General features: G+C 31.8%; 1 protein-coding gene across 4 annotated transcripts; it reads right to left on the reverse strand.

The window, feature by feature from the left end:
• Nucleotides 1-410: 410 nt before the first annotated feature.
• On the reverse strand, nt 411-26661 carry LOC111029849. 4 transcript variants are annotated; one of them, XM_022309052.1, is made up of 8 exons: nt 26268-26661; nt 25920-26083; nt 24666-24814; nt 5656-5881; nt 3853-4004; nt 3571-3766; nt 2616-2727; nt 411-986 (listed from the first exon to the last, which is right to left on the reverse strand). In XM_022309052.1, the coding sequence occupies exons 3-8, from the start codon at nt 24706-24708 to the stop codon at nt 837-839; spliced, it is 879 nt and encodes a 292-aa protein (XP_022164744.1). In that variant the 5' UTR covers nt 24709-24814; nt 25920-26083; nt 26268-26661; the 3' UTR covers nt 411-836. The 4 variants fall into 4 exon arrangements, with proteins under 4 accessions (XP_022164744.1, XP_022164743.1, XP_022164745.1 ...); XM_022309051.1 differs by having other exon boundaries at nt 26229-26661; XM_022309053.1 differs by having other exon boundaries at nt 24666-24788; nt 25920-26661.
• Between the last annotated feature and the right edge of the window lie 463 nt (nt 26662-27124).

Here is a 27124-nt window from a genome sequence, read left to right on the forward strand (position 1 = left end):
TTAAAAAAATACATAGCTTTCAATGCAGGTTCTTACACTATTGTACTTACATATACAATATTGCAAACCACCGGTCAAGACAATATCTATGTCCCATTTTAATTGTTGCGGTGTACATAAAAAAAATGTTTGTATTAATATTTCGAAGTGATATCGTAAAACAATCTCACATTTACACGTATAACGCTAGATCTTCTGGAAAAAAATATAGCTTGGAATTATTTATTTTTTATTTTTCTGTTTTCTTCAAAGTCTAAGCAATTTAATGATGCGACAATGTATAACATGTGATGTATTTGTTGTTTCCATTAAAATAATATTTACAAACCTCACATCACATTACAGGTTACTTGTGTAGGTACACGAATCGAAATATATTACAATATTAACCAAGCAAAATAAAATTTTTATTTTGTTCACTAGATTTTTTTTAATAAAACTTCAACTGCAATGCAATATTGCGCGTATACAAACAAACAAAACAAACTATAATATGCCTAATAATAATATTAAATAATAATTAACACTCCCGAAATAATACACATCACAATACATTCCATATTATACACAGTATGACATTATAGCAATAATAGTAACGATAATAAATTAATACCTAATAAACATAACATAGTGAAAATAGTTTAATAGTAATAATAATAATAATCTATATAGTTATGATCTAGAGTAGGCAAGAATAATCGTGGTAGGTATAGAATTTTATGGCGAGGAGGCGTGCGGTCAGTAAAATGTAATGGCGAAACCGGTGGCGTTTATTGTTTTCATTTAAAATGAACATCGTCCTCCCGTAGTGGATGTTTGATGGCTGCCAGAATTCTTTACCAATTCCGGAACGAAAATGCCATAACGATCGCTGTCTGTAAAGCAACCAGCCCCTTGGTCGTGGTTCCGGTCATCCGGGCGGCACTTGAGGACGGAGACCGAGACACGCCGCCGTTGGCACCGTTCCCGTACTTATCACAGATGTTCTGCAAATGATACGATGCATATTATAATATTATCCAACACCATTTCATAATTGTAAAGGCAAGAATTACCTCAAAGAGCGAGTCAGACTCACTCACAAAAATGTTATAATTAGGAAAACAACCAATTATTTACCGTTTCAAGGGGCCCAGGGTAGGCAATCATACATAGTGGCTAGCAGTAAGCAGAACGTTAATGCCATGATTAAATCGTTTTTACTTTTCTGCAGTGTGAGTAAATAATTACATTCAACCCTAATTATAATAGGTAAGTATAGTCATAAACTCTACGAGCGTATGGAAATCAAAATAAAATCCATCGAGTAACCAGGTATCTATACCAATAACTTAATTACAATCATATATTTTCTAATTTCTATGTAACGCACAATGTGCTCATGTGTACGACGGCGAATGACGATTGTGGGCCAAGGACAAAAAAAACTCTAACCTATTACTGTTTTATTTCTAGTCAATTTATACAGAAGTTACTTAACACTGTATTACATGTAACAATTAATATAGTGTTTAGCTATACTATAATAAATATGTAATCGACAATTATAATTAACTGAGAACAACTTTATTATAGTACCAAATACTAAATTTAGGTATTATGAAATTCCATTTTGTAATAGTGGATTTGCCGGAGCATCAAAATACAAAGTTTATGTATTTCCTATATACATATTAAGAGGACGTCGTACCCACAATATGTTGTCTCCGTCTTAGTATCTCATCATATATCATAATGTACGATCAGTTGTTTCGATTTTGTGTTGTTAGCTTAAAATATATTAGAATGAAATGCCTATGGTGAATTAATCTATTATCAAACTTAGATGTAAGAACATTATCTGTGTTCTCTCGTTTGTTTTTTCAATATTTTAATTTTTAAGTGAGTTATGACTATGAGTATGTAAAATATTAATATTCGAAAATGTTCATAATTCATTCAAAATCAAATGATTTTAAAAACCAACTAGAGAACACAGATAATGTTCTTACATTTAAGTTTGATAATAGGTCAGTTCACTCTGAAATTTAAGCTAATGATACAAAATTGGAACTGATGGACGTACATTTTGGTATATTATGTGTTGAAGAAGACAACATATTATGGGGGTACGATGTCCTCTTAAATGCGATGAGTATAGAAATCACAACGTGCTGTGAACACTAAGTTCTTCATTGCATGTGTCAATAAATTATAGTCCACCTAGGAAAAATAACAAAATAAAATACAAGAACATTGTGTTAGTCACCAGTTTTTAAGGAGTTATGTATAGGCAACTCCACCGAAACTTACATTAAAAAGGAAAAACTCAAAATGTATTGTCTACAATATAAATTACCATTACCAACTACAAACTATTAATATTTTTTTTCTTATAATAATTTATATAACAATAACCTACACGACAATGTTGCTATTTTGCATAATATTGCCGAATTTTAAAGTAAATAACAATAACCCATATTTTATTGTTTACTTTATTGTACACACGCATCGTTAAACATACTATTTTGGAATTTTAACGTGATATTTACATATACAAACAGCTATTTTTAATTTGATGTTTATCTACATTTTATACAATATGTAATTAGTATGATATATGAAATACTCACCAAAAGCGAGGATGCCATTTGACTAAGAAATTGACTGGCGAACTCTTCGGTCTGCTGGCCGCAAGTGGCCCGGACAATGCCGTGCACACACTGCAAATGTCCTCTGAATGATCTGTTGGTAAATGGAACAAATCGATATTAGCAAATGGATATTGAGTATGAAAAGCTTTATATTTGGGCTTGATGTACGTATGTGTTAATATAAAAAAAGTTTTCGGAAAATACCCGAGTAAGTATAATAGGTACCTAATAGTGTACTTCAATGATGGATGTACACAAATCCAAAATATTCACTTGTAAAGTAAATAGGAATTAAATTATATATATAAAGATTACACTATACTGTCAAAATAACTAAAATGCATGTATTTTTTCATATTATTATTGATCAAAATGCACCAACAGCTGAATAGCGATTGTTATTTTAATAAATACATCTTAAATAATAATATTCAAAAATATGTGTATATTTACATAAATACATTATACCAATACATTAAATTCAAAGTATGCTTCTAGTACTTCGTATGCCAAAATTATTATTTATTAATGTATTGACTAGGAGTACAAAGTTATAGAATATTTAAATTGTTAAGTACATGTTGTACATGTAAATAGTAAATATTGTTAATTACAATACATGGCTATACAGTTTTAGGAGAGCAAGTATTTAAAATAAAGTTAATATAAAGATATCTGTGGCGCTGTTAAAACTGATCGTAGCAATGTCATATAAATTATTACTTTCAAGACATGAAATGCGTTTATTTATTCATACAGAATTAAAATGCATGCAGTGGTAAATGAATAAATTAACGAACGCGTTTCATTTATTCCATTATAATATTTTACATTATGTGCAAATTGTCCAGTTTCACATTTTAATATAATTTACTTGACATACGAGACCTCATTCGGCAATAAAAGTTACAATACGACAAATGATTACACTCACCCACACAAGCGGGCCAGGTTCTGTGTTATCTGTTCGGCGCCCGCGATTGGCAACGCAGTCGAAGCCAAAGTCCCATCACTTCCGGTATGCTGCTCCTGATCTACCATTAGGGAGGCTAACTCATTCTGGTGTCGACGTCCGCACTGGACGTACTCGGTGTGCACAGTGCGCAAGCAAGCGGCGTGTTTCAAGTATTCTGTGGGAGGAATATACGTGGTGATGAAATGTTACACGACAACAAAATTATTTTTAAAAAACTATATGATATTTGGATTTACTGACCCTCCCTATAAGGGCTACCCTCGGTGCACAGCTCTTGCATGTCCAACGTCGGAACGGTGTACAGCGAGTAGAAGGCTCCCCGTTGATCAGGCGTCATGCAACGGCGGGTAAACGCGTCCACACACCGAAAATGTCGTTCCAAGTTTTTGTACCTGTATGGGTCAATAAGTCGAAAAACACAAAATTATAAACTGATTAAATGCACATATATTATATTCCAACTTTCGAAATGCCATACTAGTAAGTAAGAATAATAAGTAATTAGTAGTTACTACTATAATATGTTTTTATAAGTACCTAATCACTGGCATAGTCCTGGGGGATATACGGGGAGCCATAACCTCCATCGACGGTATTGTATATTCAATATTAAAAGTTCATAATGAACTTTTTAATTTTTTATTACTTATTCTATTTTTTTAGATATTCGATTCAAATCTATAAATGAACTATTCAGACTCTAAAATGTATCGTTTCACTAATGCAGTAAGTATCTTAAAACAGTTTTTTTTCGAAAACGTTCCTATAATAGCTGGACTAAAAAATAAAACCTTGTTTCTTTTACATCATTTCGTAAAAATTACGACTGAGTGACTGACCAACAATATTGTTCAGTATATAGCATGAAATCAATCAGCACACTTTTTCAAAAATACTATACTTTTATTATTTCTTTTATTTCTCGCATTTAGTTTTTCGGTGTACAATGGACAAGACGAGTATAGTTTTTTTAAAAGAAAGGTTGAAATCGAAAAAAAATGTCATAAATGGTTCAAAGTAATTATTACAAAAACGTGGGAATACTACACTATCGTTATTGGTTGTTGCGCGATAACAAAGTCATATAAAAATACATTGTTTTCATGTTGGAAAAACCTCAGTTAGAGCATAGCGTTATTTATTGTTTTTATGCGCCGACGTGTTATTATAATAGAATCAATTATTGCAATTTTCCAATTTAACTATACGTCTATACATACGGCATTATATCTCCAAAATTATAAATAGATACCATATAATAACTTCTACGCATGGAAATATACAGAAAAAATGAAAAAGGTATATAATATATTTTAAACTTTAACGGACACCCTTATTTTTCGTAACTTTATCAAAACTTCAATTATTTTTTTGTCGTCTTAAAACGAAGATGTGATCAGAATTTGAAGGTCAAAATTATAGTTTAAAAGTTAAAGTAATTTTAAGTTTGTGGATTCATTACTTTTGTGTTACAATTTATAACCCAATGCGCGGATGTACGTTTTACCGCAGGCAATTGTATGGCTTGATATGTTCCTAATATCGGTCTTATGGATCTGACATTTCGGCTAATCTGTAATATTCGCCTTATGATAAACGGAGCCTTAGCCGTAGACAGTGGTCCTTACACACTTTCCAAAACTCCTATACAGTAATAATAAATACGCTCGTTGTCATTTTCAGGTATAATATTATGTAAGAATAATATAATATATAATTGCCTATATGTGCTCCTTAATCAATATAGTCAAGTCTGGTCCCCATTCCTTAAAACAATTGTAGACTTAAAACCTAAGTCCAACCGCATTAATTCTGATTCCATCATCGTTTTTCAACATCGTAAATTATGTAAATTGCAAAAAAAAAAACTGGAGAACTTGCTTTTGTTAGGTAGAACGTTTGGAGTGAATAGGGCCTTATATCGCAGGCTGTAATAGGTGAATCATATATAGGTACACCACTGAACCACTAATATCCCTAATATAGTAATATATTAATAATAACACTTAGAATTAATAATATTAAATTGTCGGTGGCACTGACGGGCAATTGACATCTTGTAGTATGTCAGCAGCGGCGTCGGGTCCAACAGGCGGTGGCGACAATTCAGTGTAGTTGAACAGTGGCAGCGTGCGGCAATTGATCACAGGGCCGTCATCGCATCGTCCGTAAGCGGCTTCGGACAGCTGTTCATCGTCTACCAGAAGTTGTTGCTTGTCGTTGCCGATGACCGCGGCGGATTGCGTCAAAGTCACCAGCGATGCTACGCCTGCAGTGGACAGAAACGGAAAAGGTCGTTAATCGAACGGCGATAGTAATATAATAAATTGTTATCGACTAGGAATATAATACTTGGGCACTGCCACTTAATGAATGTGGATATAATAAATAAATGTAAAAAGCGTGATAAAGGTGGTAGACTTTTCAAGTCTAAATAGGAAAAGAAATAAACATTATTTTAACCCATTAGCATAATCATATTATAGTTTAATTAAGTCGTTATAACATCCTTAAAATTATGACAATCGAGTACCCAGGCCATTTTTTGGTAATTGTTGTACTGAATAAGTAAATAATAATGATATTTTCCACTCGAGCATCAAGAAGTGATTGCGATGATGTGTTTGACATTATTATTATAACAATAATGCGCTCACTGAATTCAAGACTATGTTATTATAAATACCGAATAGTATGACAAAATTGCGTACGTGAATGTTCCCCTTTTAATTTTGAAAACATGTTTAACTTACTGCAGAGTTATGTTGAAAACATACATCTCATAATTTACCAAAGTTGTAAAAAGAAAACATGATTGTATTTTTTCAAAAAGTTCACATACCTATAATGCATTTTGATTTTATTTATGAATGTGTAAGATAGTAATATCGTAATGTCACAACGTAGTGAAGATCTTAAAAACTTCAAATACGTTTACAAAGTTAAAATCATATGATTCCTAATATACATAATTTTGTCAGACTTCCGGACTTTGTAGTCGCAAAAATGAAATTATTATTATTATTATTATTTTATCTGTTTATTATTAATTTAAAAGGGACGAACCCAATAAAAATGTTTATGGTTGTTACATTTGACTGAATGACAGATTATATCGTATAATACCATAAAAATATAATATCATTACCAAGAAATAGATTGCTTACCATTAAAAATTCGATAACGATCAACTGATTACTCTCGCACTAATGTCCATAATTTTCCACACATAAACTACAGTCAAAATATTTCATGCTTATATAATAATTTTATTTCATTGACCTATTTCAAATTCCCGGTTTATATTAAATAATCTGAGAAAATGACCTTACGTCCGTCTATGATGTATTAGTTTATTACACACAAAAACTTTACTGTAATTATGATGTACAACTGTGCAAGGAAAAACAGTGCAACTCGGGTTATTATTTTATTTTACCCATATTTCAGTTAAAAAGCTAAATTTTTTAAGAAAAAGTTTCATAAGTTTACATCAAGGCATTCCACCGTAATCGTACGATTTGTAGTATAAAAGTTATAGTTATCCAGTATAATAGTCCTAAATTAAAGTTTAAATTAGGTCTAAATAAAGTATAAACTAGCTAATGCACCGACGTTACTGAATATATTTAAAATGGTAATCCTCAAACTTAAGTAGTCACCAATAATAGTCAATCAATACCAATTTATAAAGAAAAGACAATTCTTTTCGATGCCATAATACATAGTAATGCAATTTTGACCAAATTTCGACTTAGATACGTTTACCTTAAAAGCTATAGATTAGAAACCTGACGGCACAAAATCTCGTGGGACTGAAAATAAAATCTGTTTTTAAATTTCCGGTTTGTGCCTTGCACAAGTTGTCCGTTTCGACTAGAATTTAATGTGTACAATGACGACAGCAGCGATTGCAAATAATAGTAAAACCAAGAAACGGCAAAACGACGTAGTTAATTTTTCGTTGTTTACTTGTATAAGTAAGAGCTAAAGGTCTCAGGCCCTATATTATATAGTAATAGTCAAATAAAAAAAATGTTGCGAAAACGGAATAACTATACACAATATGTCAATATCTCAAGATTTGTTTTAATTGTAAACTAAGAAATCCAGAGAAATCCAGAACTGTAAACTTCGACATACCTACGTTATATACTCGAATACAACAATAGTTTTTAACACGTTTGACAGTCATTTTTCAAGTGCAGTGCACGTATATAAATCGTAAACAACACAGTTAATGAAATACAAATTCGAATGAAATTTTGAACAATCCATAACGTTTATTCAGTTTCACTTGTCAAAAACAAAGTAATATTTTTGGTTATTACATATTTATAACATCAAATATTTAACATTTTAATTATGGTAAGTAAGTACATTATAGCCTATAGGTGGTATCAGGATGTTAGGTTGTAGGACTTTAAGTACTCAGTGATATTACCAAATAATATATCAATTCGTAGTTAATTGTATGGTATAATGAGCTATATAGTAAATCATTATAAGTTTTTAGTGTTATTCTCATTTTATCGTTCGATTTATAGAATTAATTTTAGCTATTAAAAATGTAATTTATTCGGATTCGATGTGCATATCCTTCGATAATCACATTTTTACTTTTTACACAATCATAAATTACGACATTAATTTGACCATACATAATAGATCATAACCGCATAACAGCTTGATAGTGTAAGTGATGTAGTATCATTGATTATAAATACTATTTATAATATATAATAGTAGTAAGAACGATTATCATAGATGGCAGCAAAGAGTTTTGAAAACATCCAAGCGCATTGAAGAACCAAAATATATCCATACGAATAGGTCAAAATCAAATTTCTGCTTACAAGTAAAAAAAAGATCAACTGTTTCCTCTGATGATAAACCAATTAACTAATTTTAATTCATAAATGTACACGATAATAATAATATTTATTATCATTAATGAATTAAAATTGTAATAACTATAAATTAACGTTTTATTGCAACTTATACCTATAAAACTGTATAATATGGTTCCTTATAATATTTAACACACAGTTAAGACTTTTGGCATTTTTTTTTCAGTTAATGTAAATGCAAATGCAACGTAAATAAAATCTATTAATTTATTATGGATTTTAATAATATACTTTTAAAATGTTTCTAATGTTTCTATTATTGAATAATGAAATAATCGTATATTATATGTGATTACAATTTAATTTCATAACATTTCAGGTTTTGGCGTAGATTAGTTTTTGCCTCAAGCCGGCGATATAATTAAAACCAGTGTTTGGAAAGAACGCAGTCCATGAACGCACAATACTTGAACGTCATTTCGTTTTTTTCAACTAGTTTTTTAAAATTAGAACGTGAATGTTTATATTTCTAATGAATTTGAACGGTTTGTAAGACGTTAAAATGTATTTACCATTTAATAAATATTGATCAGTAATATTATATAATAACATTTTGCTACTATAAATTATAATATTCCTATTATTTGATTACAAATTATGAAAATAAAACACGTGGAATTCCAGTGGGCACGGCTCGACGTAAGACAACAATACTATTATAGTTTCCTCGATATTTAAACGATTCATACAAATAAAATAAAAACATTTAAATGAACGACCAAATAAACGAATTCATTTTTTTCAAAGAACGCGAACGAGTTCCTTTTCTAGGAATTGAACATGAACGTGAACGAATACAGTTTTCTAATCCACTTGCCGAAAACTGATTAAAACATAAATATGCACCTAAATTGAAGTATATCTGTATGTTAGATAATCGAAAATATACTATATTATTATTTATTATATAACGCATGTATGTATTTTTCATTGAATATTCAAACAACAAGTTAATTATCCTTTAATCGAAGTGATTTATAATGTTTGTTTTTTTACTGAAATATTATTGAACGAATAAATGGTATTTTTATATCTTGGTTGTTGTATTATAGTACAAATCTTTAATAGTTTTGAAAACGTCCTCGATTAAAACATAATATACTTTCATTTGTAGTAAATACAATTTGGTACTAAAAATTAAAATCCACCCAACTTAAGTCCTGCAGAATTTGTCAGGCTATATTATATTTTATATCATTTTGAATTTTCGAGTGACTTTAAAAAAGTGAGAAACAATTTTGAATTGTATTATGTGCCTACGCATCTGATAGTATGTCCAGATCAGACTCACCAACACTAATGCTTATTTATTTGTCACACAGACAGAGGGAAAACAATTCACCAAAATATCGTTCAATAATTTGTCTGATATATGTTTACATAAAAACACCTTTGATTACTACAGTACCGATAATTTTGTAAAAGATTTGAGTTGAATAATTACATATTTTCAATGGACTTTTTGAATGATTCGTTCTTAAAAGATAATAATATAGGTATTTATAATATTTAAAATAATTTGTCTGACATTTCCAAGCCTAAATCATTACACTAGAGAATCATACAAATATAATGTTCCTTCAGTTTTAAGATAAATGTCATTGTACATTTTTATCCAAAAAATAACGTGACACATTAGGTATACATTATAATATAATAGTAAAATGTACAATCATACATAGAAAATACCTAAAATACCTAAAAACCTTTTAAAAATGAAATAGCAAAAAATAAAAACCACATTCAGCATTAAAATATAAATATATGTTAATCATTTCATCATTCGTTTAAAACATTCATCATAAAAATAATAATATATTTGTATGAATTGTATAAATTATCAAGTTGAACGCGTATCATGAGATTTCGACGGTTTTCCATGAATATTATAGATCGCGATATGCGTGTGAAATATTAGTGATACTCATTAAATAGGTCTACGTCTACTTATTAGTTATTACTTATTAGTTATTACTAACTATCAAAATTATATTATGAATCAGCAAATTACTTTTACTTGTTATTCGTCATTGCGTCTTATCAGATAAGTTTTAATGTAATTATTAATAATATAATTTAACTACCTAGGTTAAATGTTCTATATATATTTATACAAAATTAGCCGTTTATTTTACAATAATTGAACTCATATTTATAATATATTCGTATAATCACTAAATAATTGAAAAATGTCTAATTCCCTAGGTAGCCATTTGTTAAATATATTTTATTATAAACAAGACTCAACTACTGCATGTATGCACCAACTGATTTTATATAATAATGCATTATCATAGTTGTCAAAATACAACTATCATGATCGGAAGTAAAAGAGATACCTGCTATATTTATTAATTATTATTATGAGATATCCAACCAAAAAATTGCTCAAAGAGTTGAACGTCTTAATTTAAAAAAAAGCGTTTAAGTAGGTACCTAATTAGTAATTAAGACATGTACTTATATATATGAAAAAAGTAAAACACATCTAATTGTGCTGTTTAAACTTTAAATCATGGAATGATTAAAAGATGTACAGTAAACACTAAACAAATACTTGTTAGCGAAAGGTTTTCAATTTTCTTAGAACCCTGCAGTTATTTAATATAATGCCCACCAATTAATCGAACATGCAATTTCCATTACCTATCTATTATTCAAAAAGCTTATCTCACACTGGCTATATTATTAAAAGATTATGACACTGCTAAAACTAAAACACACATTTGTACATTATATTTTCTTTTTTTTTTTTGTATACACAATGTACTATAGATGTCTAATAATTTTTATTGTTACTATTAATTTTATTTATTATATAATAAAATATTATTTAATAAATTTAAATTTGCCATGGATTTTAGATGACCTTGAACCTCTGCACGAGGTATCTCCGTAAGGTCCAGCAGTAAAAAATATATATATGCATGTATATTGTATATACATGTGCATACATTACATTATTAATTATAAATTATATAATATTTAAATATTTAATATTATTATGTTGTAACAATTATTTTCAATATTATATGATATAAATTATACATCTAAATTAAAATGTATTTATGAGTGTCACCAATGAGTGGCTTGACTTCTCTCCTCAGAGTTTGTTCATTTACATTATAAACTATACGTATTATTGTTTTAAAATGTAAAAAAAATCTTATAGGTACGTTTGATGCTTTATGCATGTGGCTGACCAATATCTTATGCCAAATCCAGAAGGTCAAAACGAGTTTAAATATTTCTGGTTTCGGACCCAAAACTAGGTTAAATTTTTTCAGGTTTTTGATCACGGGTAATAAACGCTATACATTTTTCCGGCTTTGAAATGTATAGAAGTACAATTTTTCCGGGTTACACACGCATGTTGGGTAACGTGGTTAAAATGCATCTTTAATGCAAAGTAAATACAAATCTTGTTAACGTGCTTATCATGAATTAAACTGTTTTTTTTTTTATAAAGGCCAGTTATTAATTATTGGTTGGGAATTTGGAATAGAATGGCATGATATTATAATTGGCCGATATCGTGCTAGCACAAACCACTCAAATAAATTTGCTAATATTTCTGATTTCTTATTACCTATATACCTATAATTATTATTAATTATGCATGATATTTAATAGAAACTCACATTCTACTAGCAATTAAAATGTAGTATTTTATACAGTCGAGTCAAGATAACTCGAAGTTGAAGGGAGGTAAAAATCGCTTCGGGGTATCTATTATTCGGGACACCTAACTCAAGGTACCTAACCAAACCTTAATCTGAATTAAAAAAAAATCGAGATGTCAAGTTCTTCGAGTTATCACGACTCAACTCTATTCTTATATAGATACTACTCCGGCTTCCAGGCTACACGTTATCGGAAATCAGTCTCATTAACTGAACGGACGGTGTTTGGTTTTTTAAAATATCATCGGAATGAGCTATTGCTGTGGAAGATTCAACATGAAGTGCGGAGTCGGGTCATAATATAGGTATACGTATTATGTGTGTACGATGTGTCATGTGTACTTGTAAAAGATAATAAACTCGATGAATTTCGCAGCGCTGAAGTGGCGCTGAATTGTGTCAACAAATAATAATAGGTATTTATGCATTTTTTATCTATTTTCAGATGATCTTTTTCTATTCCTCATCGCCACTTTAAATAGTTGTAATTATACATTCGTCTTATACAATTTTAATATCTGACCTATATTATAGGTTAACGAAGTGGAAGTCCAATGGAGAGACGATAGATCTCTCACATATGACCTTTTTTTAAAATATACTTTTAATAGTAAATGTAAAAATCAGTCACATCCCCCCTCCTGCCCTTGACAAAGTCATTTGACCACCCCTCTTTGACGTTCTGTCCAAAAATCTCAGAACCGCAAATGCCCAAAAATGTACTGTTTTTAGAAGTCTTTAAATTAAATCGTATACCTACGGACGTTTCTCGATATAACAACCGCCCTGTAAAAACATACACATTTATGCTGAGGACTATCTAAGGCGAAGCGTGTTGCATTCGCACAGACACCTGTGTACAACGTTTGTGTAAAAATAAGCTTATGACCGAGCTTTCACGGCTGTGGCGAGGACGATGAACCCACACGTCGTATGTATAACATGTTTTATATTATACGCTTCACATAATATTAATAAAATCGAGTATTGTTGTTTGTTATATCAACGGCGACTTAGCCTCGACGACAACAATGATTGTTTTTTATTATGTTTTTAAAAAGATTGTGCGCGGTGCATACTTGTGATGCGGGCGTTGGGTTTGACAATGGCGATTGTGTACAATGTTATAATAATATTGGAAAAATCAAGACTAGCTAGCGTTACTGAGAGAGAGAGAGAGAGAGAGAGAGAGCGAGCGAGAAAACCAGAAAATCTAATCAAAAAATAATGGAGCAGTAGACGACTTTTTTATATTGTTATTAGGACCCGCGAAGCAGAAGCCGTATCGTCGCGACAAACAAGTCGTTCACGTGCCGATCACGAGCTCGCCGCCACCGCAAATTCAAATCTCCGCATCACCGTCGAGATCGTCCAATACTTACAATTCGGCACCAAGGCATTATATATCAATGCACCTACAATTTTATATTAATTTTTCATTGAGGTGTTACCATAAATTATATTACTGTTATGAGTTTATGACGGAAAAATTCACCCGTCATATACTATAATGATTTTTTTTATCGTATTATAGTAACTTGTTTGGATATTGTTTCTATTTTTTAATTATGATAACATTCAAGTTTATGACAATATATTTTGTCTCGGTCGTCAACTCTTAAAACAAATTAGCAAGTCATTGTATACTCTTATGTATTACACTCATAACTCCATAGACTAATACTTATTATTCTATACCCAGCGGCGATGGTCGTCGGTCATCGTGCATGGCACGCGTGCGGTCAAACGATTTACGAGTTAAATTGATAATCTATTAATTTCGGTGCGTGTCTATACCTATCGGCTGTCATCACAGACGTGTGCAGTTGAACAAACCGAAGAAACTTTTCCATTTCTTAAAAAAAAGTTTCGACCAACGACGACACGACGTTTGGACGTTTATAGGTGACATTGAAAGTATTTTGTGTCGTTGTCTCTGATGTTTACGATCAGATGTATAAACTGTGTGATTTACGGTTTGTTGATTTACTTGAATATTTCTATCGGCTTTGAAAAAAATATGGTTATTGTTGTAACGCGGGTATGAGAAAGCGGTCGGGAATGGCACTTAATCTAGACAAGTGACGTTTCAAATCTGCCAGTCGGAAAACCGCGAAGTCTATACGGTACAGGGGTCCTATTCTTAGATCCATCGAGATTGGTTGTCGAAAATAATTGTTACTATAGATTGTGAACTTTCGATCGAAATAATTGAATCGACCACGAATTGCCAATCATTCGTTTTCTCAATCATCTATCGAATATTGATGAATCGAAAAGTGTTTTCGATTATCGAAAAAAAATTTAATTTTTACTTCATCGTAAACAAAATTCGAAATCAACTGTCTTAAATCTATACAATAAACGCAACGACACAAATACGCATATTTACTATACAATATGTAACCATACTATATACAGTTGGAGGATGATTTCAATAATCCCAACCAATATAACCAGTAACCACACTCCATCAAATGCCACAGACGGTGGCGACGGTACATACGTCTTATTATACATATATACAATGTATTATAATTATTGTGTGGTACTATATAGTATAGTGTGGTAATTAATAATTATCATTTTTGTATTGCGCATGGCGCAGTCGTGCATTGTGCGTTTCGCCGAAGACGATAACGGTGAAGCTTAAATTGTTACCATATTACTATTATGTACACAGAACAGTACAATAATAAGACTTAACAACTACGCCACAACGACGGAATTATTATTTCTGTTGTTATTCAATGGAATTATTATTGCTGCGGGCAACCCAGGAATGCGCGATCGTCGAAAAAAATAAAGAATATCGAAAAAAAAAACTGTGTAGGTACTAGGTAATACCTCCTATATTGATAAAAAATATATATAATAAATACATAAATTATTATGATAGTAAAAACAATCGGCGTCGGCTGTGGTTTTAGTGCAGGACAAGGAATGCACCACAGCCAACACGTACGGATATGAGATAAATATTATTATAATATTGTCAATAAATTATGATTTATCTCAAGCGAGAGACTCTATGCTTCAATAGAATTCAAAACAGTTACTGCTGTTATTATTGTAGATCGTATAGAATTGTATAAAAATTATTCTTGGTTAAGGTCACAGTTTTCTTTTATCGCCATAATTATGCTAGGTACATGATTTATTTCGATGGCTTTAATTTTTACGATCTTATTCCTAATGAAAAGTTCTGCTAAATTAAGTGTTTGTCACAGATTTTGTGTGATTCGATTTAGAAATTAAAAATATTTTAAAACCATTGAGTTCGCTCTACGAAACAATATATTGCATTTACTTAATAGTTAACAGAAGTATAAGAAAGGAATTTTTTTTTAAATTTAAGTGGTATTCGGTAAAAATGTATCAGATATGAAATGAGAATTATATAATATGCTCGTTTATGATAAAACAACAATACAATATGAATACGAGAATATTTACGCGTTTAGCACATTACAATAGTTAAATAGTTTCTGTTATAGTAAGCAAACACGCGAATAATATGTGATTTATTATTTTAAATTATCGTTTTAAGTATTACGTAGTCGTAAAGATTAAGGAGCGCCAAACCAGCATTTATATTTTACAATCTCTCTGATCTCAGTTCATTAGGATTACAGAATAATTATATAAAGCTACATACATTGTTTAATATTCTAACATAAATCTTCAAAATTTAATTATAAAAACAAATGATTTCTGTACGAAATAACGAACAATCGAAGTGCATGACATTTAAAATATCTGATAGACTGCAAGGTTTTAAAAAAAAGATTTTAAAATATAATTTTTGCAATCGTTTAAATCATTTCATAACGTTTGGTCTGACATTACTAACGTTGTTTTATTGTTTAATTATATGTTTCGTCATAAACCAAATATGAAGTTCACTTTTTGGAATATTACGAAGTGGGTAGAGCAATAGTCCCGTAATGTTGCGCGGTGGTTGATGAGAAGGTAAACGCGGATGTACGTATAACGTCTTCTTAATATTATTGTTACTTTAATATTTTAGTGCTCGCGAATAATAATACTATAAGACATTTATTATTGTAGTTTATTTTTAATCGATGGTGTTACGAAACGACACAGTTGCATCTTCTTGTTCGCCACAGGTCGCAGACTCATTCTACTGTTGTGCTATATATATATACACTGCCTACGTTATAGAACGCCGCCGCTTCCTGTTTCGCCGCCGTCGGTAGAACAAAGCGTACCGCCGCCGATGCCTATTAATTAATTAATTAGCTAGGTAATTCAGATTCGATATGACGCGCGATCGACGATTTTCCAAATATAACAGCAACACAAACGCAATAAATGCGATTATGACTATAAAATAATAATAGTCGATAATAACGCTAATGCGCCGGCAATTGAGATTACAGTAGTTATTAAATTAAAAAATAAATCAAACACCTTCCTATCATACTACACTATTGTTAAAACATTGAGTTGCTGTAGTTTTTGTGCACATTATACTCATGCAACGCATTTACGCAGCACCGTCGGCCAGAGGATAATAAACATTTTTTTGTTGTTTTCGAAAATATGTGTTAAGGAAATGCTAAGCAAATCGCTCATCTTTGTACGCGTCCGTGCCTCGCTATCTCCGTTTGTATAAATAATTTCGCAATATCTACGCACAGCGGTTGCTAATAACTATGCGAAATTCGTACATCGGTCTGGATAGGGTACCAAAATAACTTGCAGACTCATTACCGTGGTTGCGTAATGCGATTGAAGAAAATAAAATCAAGCGGAGGACTACCCCCACCCCCACCACAGCCTCCGTCGCGATCCCGACCGACAGCCACATATATATATTATTGTGGATTTGGCGATCTGCCACTGCTGCAGATGATGTCGACGGACGATGCACTCCCAAAGTGTATTATACAACGAGCGTGAGCATTCATTTCGCCAGAGAATTTTCAATAGAGAAAAAACCGATCGCCGGTCGCGGTTGTAAATATAGACGTAGACTGGCGCGGACGAGGTCGCCGGCCGGTCCATTCGTCGTCGTCGGCGGTGGCGGTGGCGATTTCCCGTCGACATTGGGACCAGGTATCCGAAGACACCGACGTCCTTCGCGACCAGTAAACGGGTGTAAATATAGTAAATACGATATAACATGTTATCACATTATACCGTGGTCGTAGGAACCTACGATTTATGTTTATACGTGTTGAATAAATGTAATATATATATATATATATATATGTGTGTGTGTGTGAATGACATTGTGCCGTCCACTAGCTCTACGTCTACCTTCATCGTAATGGTTACACCTGCTATGCAGACCTAGGTATAATGATTTATAAATGCTTTATAATCGAGAATTGTATAGCTACGGTCCTCGATGCTCTCTGATAGTGATTTCTGTGTGGCGATGGCTAGGGATTATGGGTTTGCGTTTTAGAATATTTAAACGGTTATCGATATGGGTGTTACGACAATTATTAGCAGTACGGCAGTCGGTTTGAAGCTACGCACGTGGCAAGTATATACTTGATCCTAAAGGCAATGTCCGCTTCAGAACTTTTGCACCAGGTGGGACAGGCTGAGGCCCACATTTCACAGGGAGGAAAAACACTTTTACTCGATATATATATATATATATATATCACAAATAAAATTAAGTAACCTCAGGATCTTACAATATTTATATTCGTTTTAAATTAAGGACGTTTCAAACGGTTAGTTGTTGAGTACGTTCCAATTATCGAACTTAGAAAACACTATCAGTGTTCAATTGTTGGTTTTTTAAATTTAAATTTTTCATGGATCATAAGTAACCCTGGACCTCCATACGAGTTATCTCAGTAAGATCCAGTATAGTCTGTTACGAGATATAAATTTAAAAAATATATATACATTATATTACATAAATACCTACCTATTACTTATTACTTATAGGTTGTAATGCATTTAAATATTTAGCATTATCATTGAGTGTATAATATATATATATATTGAACAAAATATTGTATAATATATTATACTCAGTGACATTATATTGTGATAATTGTTTAATTATATTTAAAAGTATTGATCATTTGTAATTATTAATATTTTACGTACTCATTACTTACTAGCTTATTAATTATTATATCGTAAAAACAAATAAATGAACATGGATAATGCTGTTTCCTTTAAGAATGATAATATTTAATAGGTCAATTCCCTCTATTATTTAAGTTAGCAGCACAAAATCGTGACTGCTAATCGTACATTTTGGTATGTTATGACTTATGACCACTGATTAAAATTTATAATCCAAACAATTTATTTATTTTAATTTATAAGCTATAAGATTATAACCAATGGTAAGACGGAGGCAAAACAATATGTGGGTGGGGCATATTAATAGGAATTCAATATATTATTCAATAATTAGAGGACGTGTAATTGTGTGCGTAATAAATGGTCAGCTTGGGCCTATCATAATATAAAGCTTCCGCATGCACATTACACTATCGCTCACAGTACATATTCGCTAAAAATATGTGTAATGTGCATATATCTACTATTATGTCGGATATGAATTTCGAATAATACAGATTAAATGAATTTGTCAACGATATTCTACTTTCCATAGATTTTTCCTTTTTAAATTTTTTTCTTTAATATGCCTTGACTTATAAATATTTATTATTTTGTAATTTTAAATAATGCTAATATTTAAAAATCAATGGGAAAACATTTAAAAACATAGAAAAGTTAATAGGTTGGTAATTTCAAATTTGTTTTCATAATATGTTATCAAGCTATAGAAAATCTTCTTACAATGCACAAAAGATTGATACTTTTTATAGGTACATAGAATGATTATCTGTACCTACATAAGAGTCGCCTTAATCAACTAGGTATCGTTTCTTATTGATTCTTCCGGCCCACTTGTTGTACCTATTCGATATTTCAAGGTTGGGTTAGGTTAGATCCTTACAGATTGGTTATATAATTTTAATATTATCAAACGAGAACTTAAACTTATTTCGCAGATGTAAAACTTTGAGCACTAATAACTGTTGTTGTGTTATAGTAAAATTAGGATGTACGCGCATTTTCTTATGAAATAAATGAAGGGTAAATACGTCATCGAACATCGGTCATCAGCCAGAAAGACGAAGAGAAACAGGAAAACAAACCCGAAAATAAAAACAACAAATGCGAAAATTGCCAGAGGGCAGTGACGTCAACGGCGACAAGTTTTACGCGCACATTATATCATTATAATATTATATTATGGGAGCGGTTGTTTATTATACAGGGTGTTTAGAATAGATTATTTACATTTAAATTTAATTTCAAAGACAGATTGTCAATTACTATTTCCTGACATATCCTATAACATTACACCAATTATGCTTTATAGGTACTTATAGTATAGGTAATAAAGTATAATAATTCATTTGTCTTAATAATACGTAATATATTTATTGTTTAGATTTAAATATGTAATTTTGGTTATAACTTCTTATAAGTTAACTTAGAGCTAACTTATAACTGACCACATACTCACACATAAGTTCAGTTGAAAAAATTAATTATGTCTGCAATATTATTAGGAAAATACTATGTCACCTGATATTAATGCGGAAAACAAATCATTTTAACCAAACAGATGTTGTGAATAAATTAAACCGATATTGTTTATTAACTGTAAATTTACCGCAGACACTACTCAGTAACTTATTAATCATGATAAAATATTAATTCTAATTTATTACAATATGTATTAACTATTAACCAACTACTTAAAGAATCTCTACTTGATAACAGTGATTTAAACCCTTAATACTTATGTAAAGTAAAAATTGTCAATCATTTTACATACCTACCTATTATAATGTTTGTATTGCATTTTGAAAATAAATCTTAAGTCGAGTAATATTTTTTTTTTACTTTATTGAAACTGCTTATTTTTCATTCAACAATTAATAATTTCATGTTTAAATAATTGTTCTTTTCAAACCGATTTAAAATAATAATTTTTTTTATATAATATAAACAGGAATATATGTAAAGGTGTTTAAAAACAAGTCAGGTTTCAATTTTTAAATCTATTTTTCTCTCGACACTACAAATTTCAATACTAATTACGTGTTATAGAGTATGAAAAGAAATACAAAAATGTATATCTTAGTTTATCTTTGGCCCTCATATAATATGTATTAGATACGCAGATAGTATTTTTTTTGAGACTTTTTTAAACCGGATGTACAGTAAAGAAATAAAGTTGTGCAGGCCACTCATCTCTCACCTTGATCCAGGTAGTGCATTATCCTGAGTGGATCTCAAACGCAATACAAGTTACAACCATGGTCAATGGTTAGATAAATTAATTTCATCAAATATGAAAATATTAAACACATCACACGGTAACGTAATTATAGTATTATTGAAGAAAATCGAAAAGGAACAACTATATATTCTAGATTCTCAATCACTATATATTTTTAGTCACGAGACTTTTACAGGAGCTGTTTCCTTTTGTACTACTCGAATTTGAATCCATACCAGTATGGCAGTATCTATACTTTAAAGTAGCCAGGAATCTAAAAAAACTCAAGAACAAAAATTTAAAAATTGAATATTTGACATTTTCAAACATGAACTTTCATCAAAACACGATCTTAGCTATTGTTATTGTGGCTGAATTGGAATAAAACTGTTTTGTTTAACAATAAGTATAATAATTGTATGTACGAAAATACTGTAAACTACGATGTGAAAAATACATAATCCAATAGGTACCTACGTCATAATTATTCGATTCGGTCCGAGTAGCGTAGACCTAAAGTTATTGCCAAAGTAGCGAAAACAACTTGTTTACGAAAATCAGTAAGGATCAGGTTGGACGTGGTTGAGCGCAAAAGCACAGTAAATGAATATAAGATTGCACATCCACAATAGAAATTATATAGGTTTCTAATAATTACTCTGTAAATTATAAGTTCTAAAGAAACTATATCTTAGAAAAGATTCATACAAAGTATAATATTAAATATACGTATAGAGAACAGGTTCACATATTAATATTATTCTATTTTAATATTCCTGTCGTGACTCTCATCGTAATGATTATAATGTTATTATAATAAACTGATTGTCACCATTGACATCGCATCTTACACATTTATTGTATATCATTAATTGATGACATATCATTTTTGGCTTTTACATTTACAAGCATTGATATTTTTTTTTCACATTTAATAACCTAACCTACGTTGCGGTTTTATTACCATTATTAAATTAATTACACTTTTGATGGATACAAATACTACCTATTGGCTATTACCTACACAGCTATTATAATATATAGGTACCTACAGTTATTTCATACATTTGAATTTATTATGGTGTATTGGTGTTTAGCAGCTATATTATTTACCACCAGTCGTTTCATTGTCGATTACAATTTTATTGACCCACTGGCATTAATTATATTGTTATAATTATTTTTATTTTGAACATGTCTAATATATATACATTCTCTATACGTAAATTGATACCGGAAACTTAAGTGTGCCTAACGTGCACAATGTCACTATAGTCACTGCAGTTACGCTCTTTATACATTTGTATAGAATTATACGTTATTTGCATAATGTAAAACGTTCAGAAAATAAAATGAAAATTGATGATATCAATATTATAAAATACGAATAGTTGGTGGAAATCATAAGTGTTAACTAATATAGGTGGACAAAAAACGTAGTGAGAGATTTGCGAGGTTTTTTGAAATTTTTTTTCCCGGCATTCAATTATAAATTATAATATTATTATGATCTCATGTTCCAGGTCTTTGTGTATATTTTACTGTTTTCTATTACAAATTGCAGGAGAACTTCGCAGAGGAAAGTTTACCACTTACGTTCTTCGTTCTGCTAGTTCATATGCATATAATAGGTCTATAGATATAAATTAATGATCGAAAAAATATGAGTCTAGCATATTTTTGGTTTAAACATGTGTTTTTCCAATGAATACCTAACGTATTTTTTATTTGTGTAACTATAGTGTTCAGACATCCTCTTTTTCCAGAATAAAAGTTTTTCTTGCAGTTGAATCAACTTAGCCGAGAAAGACTAACTTTAAGTTTTCTCATATCGTTTGTATTAGAAATAGATTTTAAAATAACTTTTTAATGCAGTTATTAATAGGTACCTAGCAAAACGTCAAGTGATAATATAGTTAACAATATTGCAGTAGAAAATCCATACTCAAAAAAGTTAGCTAAACTTCCAGTAATTGTTACATTAGTGTATTGTGTAGTCTATTGGGTAGACGTGTAGTCTATTATACGACGGTTAGCGCCGATATTCGGAATTTGTTGTGCCTCAAGTGCAGGAGACGCTTACTACTGTTACTACCCAGTATAAATATTAAATTGCTCTGTGTATTGTGTATGATATTATTATATAATATCAGTGGTGGACTATCGGGAATTTTCCTGGTAGGCAGCGAGCCGCTGCAGTTCATACAAATAATAATAAATTAGAGGCATTCCTGCTTATAGCTGAAGTATATCCAGAACGAGACCTATTTGAGGACTGGTCAGTTTTTCCAGTTCAAATTGTTCTTCATAGTCCGTCACTGCACAATATTATAAGAATTGGGAGGATTTAATCAAATTTATTGCGAGTGTACCAAAATCCGTTGATACATCACCAACATATATAGACACAAGTGGACGCAAAACCCACATGTATCTTGTGTCCGTTTACATACATACAACATTGCAAAATTCGTGTTCAGCTGCAGTAAGTTCTAATGTTGTGTAATTACCTTTAAGGTTAGAATGAACTGACAAATACCTATATTACCGAACTTATAGATTAGAACATTATCTTTGTTTGCTCATGGTTTTTTCCAACAATATTTTTATTTTAGAATTAAAACTCATAACCTGCTTAAAAATTAATACATCGTAAAATACCCACGAGAAAATACAGATAATGTTTTAAGTTTATAATAGGTCAAATACTATATAGGTAATTAATGCAACTATAATATAGTTACTATACATATCTATACAAATGTTCTATGTTGTACGTTTGTAAGACGGAGACAACACATGCGAGTGTCGGAGTGTGTTATACAATAACAATAATCAAATGATAATTTTTTTTTATTGGAATGATCACCTATGTTATGTTTTTATACATCACGCGACGACAGTCGTCATAATATAATAATGATTTAATATATTATTTATAAAAAAAATTATGCAAAGCGGTGAATGATATAGAAAACAATAATGAATCTATAATTATTCGCAATAAAAAAAACTACGCCGAAAATAATCACACAGAAAGTGACGTTGCAACAACTATCAGCTGAAATACGTCGTCGTAGTTGGCGCCGCCGCCGCCTGCTTGAAGACTAAAATATTGTAATGCCATATAACATTGAAATAATTAATAAAAAATATCATGGAATCATCAAAAAACCATTGCGGACGTGTTCGAGATAAAAATAAAATCTTTCGTGATTTACCAAGATGTTTTTATTTTATTTTCCCTGTAGTTGAAAGTTAGGAAAAATGTACAAAGCAGACCGCGTGATACGTCTTACAAACGTATTATATATTTGGATTTAGTTGCAAAACCCATATTATTGTGTTATTGATTTTAATATGACAGTAAATTGACCATTATGTATCATCAAAATAATTAAAAGGTAAAAATAGGTCTACATCAGCAGTCTTTTCGTTCTTTTAATTTTAATACGAGTTATGATGAGTATTTTAAATTGTTATTATTGTCTACGCTTTAAAAGCAGATAGATAGATGTTAAGATTTCAGCCTTCTAATAATTGACGCTAGGTACTGCTAAACTGGCAACTGCCTCGTCTATGTATTATGTAATAATCCATTGAGTGTATATGTTGTAAAAAATATAATAATAATGAATTAAACGTCGAATGTTAATACTATTTAGCAGCTGGACAATAAACTACAAAGTATTCATAGCCTAGTGCAAAATGAAATCAAAACGCAGTACACCATAGTAAATAATATTTAACGGGTTGCACAGAGAATGATAGTACATAATATTTTTTTAAATTTCAATTGTCATAAAGGCGCATTGTGAAAATCAAGACATTTTGGTTTTGACACATACCACAACATATCTTATATTATAATACGTGTAATGTGAATATACCTACGTCCTACGACAATTTATTTACCTAGGTATATAATAATATACATAATATATATATTTTAATTGAAAACATTATCGTATATAATATTACATAAATAAAAAGTGGAAACTGTACGTTTAAGTACGTAAAAAAACAACGCCAAACTACATTGATTATTCACCTCTGATATTCATCGTTACTGCTGCTTTTGCTGTTTGTTAATTGTGTAACGATTTATGTCTAATTATATACTATAGCAAGTTATTTAAATAGACCACGATTACTCACCGATTAAGACGAATAGTTTTGAGACTGGCACCATCAGTTGCATGTCGGTGATGTATCCAACCCTCGATGCCGACCACCGGTCGAAAATTTCAAAGCTCCGAAGCGTTGCCGATTGACGTCTAACTGCAAACACAATCAGCTATGTATGGCTAGAAAAGCAAAACGGTTCGATTGTAATTTTTGTGCATGCCAATTCAGTCAAACGCGTATAGGTACAGCAAAAAAGTATTAGTAATAATGAAGAAAAAATCGTCTCGTGTCCAGGCAAAGCAGCAAAATAATATGTCTTCCCGAACTCACCAGACCGGCAGTATAAATGTCTCCTGTCGATTGCATTTTTAAAGCTAACACTGCCGAGCAGTGCCGTAATTTTTTCATCTTTTTGTCGGAGGAAGGGTGGATAAATATTACCCAAAAAATTATTTGTACCTATATGTATTACAAGCACTTCTCAAATACAACTATACACGGCACGCATGTCTGGCATGTGTGATGTGTACAATGCACTTACGTACATACACTTAAACATACAATTAGGTACCTACGTATTTAAATTATATAGGCAGAACAACCAACAACCATACAGAGGAATACAAATATGTAATATTTTAGTTTCACAGTCGCAGACCGCAATGTATCTTACTATATAATCTATATAAATTATAAAGGTAATAATACCCTCCCATGTGTAATATTATTTACAACATTAAAATAAAAGTATATAATATAATATTATATGTACCAATTATTTTATCTATATTTTTTGTGTGGAAACTATAGGCTCTATAATATTATACATTATTATTATCTTTGTTATTATTAATTAACAGCCTAACACAGGAATTCGGTTTTTTTGAATTATTTCCATAATTTATAATACTATGTATGGTATTATTGTATTACGCAATATTTAATTGGTACGCTAAATGTGTGAAACGTGCCAGTTATAAGACACTCGCGTGTCCCCCATAATTGCACCACTGTTCTCAAGAAAAGTGTCGTAAGTATTTGCACTTGTATATTTTCCAACACCTGTTCATTTTTCCGATTTATAGGTTCAATTTGTGTTTGCTCCGCGAGAACATAACCGGAAATGCGTACTACGCGTTTCCATTCGAAGCCCATAGGATCTATGCATTGGTATATGTATTGTAACAATACCGCACCCTCTGATCAGCTAGTCGATCAGTGACGTCTAATCAACTACAATATCAGTTAGAGTAATAACAATGAGAGTAACAATAATTCACCAACCTATTATATTATCGCGTTGAATAATAATAATATTATTGTAGTTGGGCGATTGCTGGTCGTGCCGCGGCAATTTCCGGGTTCGACGTACCCGACGGCCGTCCGGCTAGTGAAACAAGTCCGGCGCTGAGGAAGACGACCACTGAATACTATCCGGACGTCGACGGCTGCGTATGATGAACGGAGATGACCGAAGGAAAAAAAAAATTAGAAAAACAATATTATACTATCGTTATCGGTTTGAACGCTACCGACGCCGACGCGGAAACGACTGACCGCGTGACAGCGACAGCAAGTCGTTATATATTGTACCTATGATACGATTACGAGCGACGATCGAAAATAACGTACTTGCCGGCGACGGGTCGTGACGACCGACGCGGATCAGTCGGTGAGCGCGAGAGAGATAAGCGGCGAGGGAACGCGTGCGACGGCGATGATAACAATATTATTGTTGTTGTTGTTGTTGTCGCTGCGGTTGTTACGACGCGATGCCTACTGCAGCTGATGCTGGTTGTGCCGCCGCCGCCGTTTACGGACGATGTGTGCCGCTGGTAACCGAACCGGACTGAATGACGGTCATCTAGGGCCCGTCCGCGGTTCCCGCAAAGATCGCGATCTGTCAGTGCGTGTGCGTGGCGGCGTGGTGCATACCGCGAGCGTGAGTACGTGCGATTGAATGACGATGACGAGATAGTAGTGCTATAGTCGTAGCGCTACGTGGAATGGGAACGAGACTACGTGTTGTTGTTGTAGTAGTACAGTGACTGGTGGCCGCCGCTACTACCACCACCACCACCACCGCGTAATGAAACGTTGTAAAATAACAATATCGTTTTGCCGCCGCCGACGACGACGACGACGGCTGTTGCAACTGGGCCAAGACGTGCCAAGCAGTGCGTGCGTGCGTGCGTGCACCGTTGCAATATTCCGCCGCCGAGTGCAACAGCTGCCGTCGCCGTCCCCGCTAGACGACCCTCGTCGGAAGTCCTCGCTCGGAGATCGGAAGCGTTGATTTGCCGCCGTCGTCTACTCGTCTCTGTTTCCGGCATACACTGCACTAGTGTTACAAACGCGTCGCTGGGGGAGCAGTTCAGATACGTGTGTTCTGTTTCCAACGCATATATCGTCTAAGTATTCTGAAAACGAATTTGATTCCGTTGCTGCAGTTTGCAATATAGGGAGAACGAGGGATTCGTCTCTGAAAA

This window comes from Myzus persicae, unplaced genomic scaffold, assembly GCF_001856785.1.
Source record: "Myzus persicae strain clone G006 unplaced genomic scaffold, MPER_G0061.0, whole genome shotgun sequence".
Lineage (NCBI taxonomy): Eukaryota > Metazoa > Arthropoda > Insecta > Hemiptera > Aphididae > Myzus > Myzus persicae.

Excerpts from the sequence above, each read along its gene's own strand:
- LOC111029849 (XM_022309052.1), bottom strand. The coding sequence starts at position 24,708 with ATGCAACTGATGGTGCCAGTCTCAAAACTATTCGTCTTAATCG. Across the intron at positions 2,728-3,570 it reads AACCTGGCCCGCTTGTGTGG|ATCATTCAGAGGACATTTGC; the intron begins GTGAGTGTAATC and ends ATTTACCAACAG. Across the intron at positions 987-2,615 it reads AAATGGCATCCTCGCTTTTG|AACATCTGTGATAAGTACGG; the intron begins GTGAGTATTTCA and ends TATCATTTGCAG.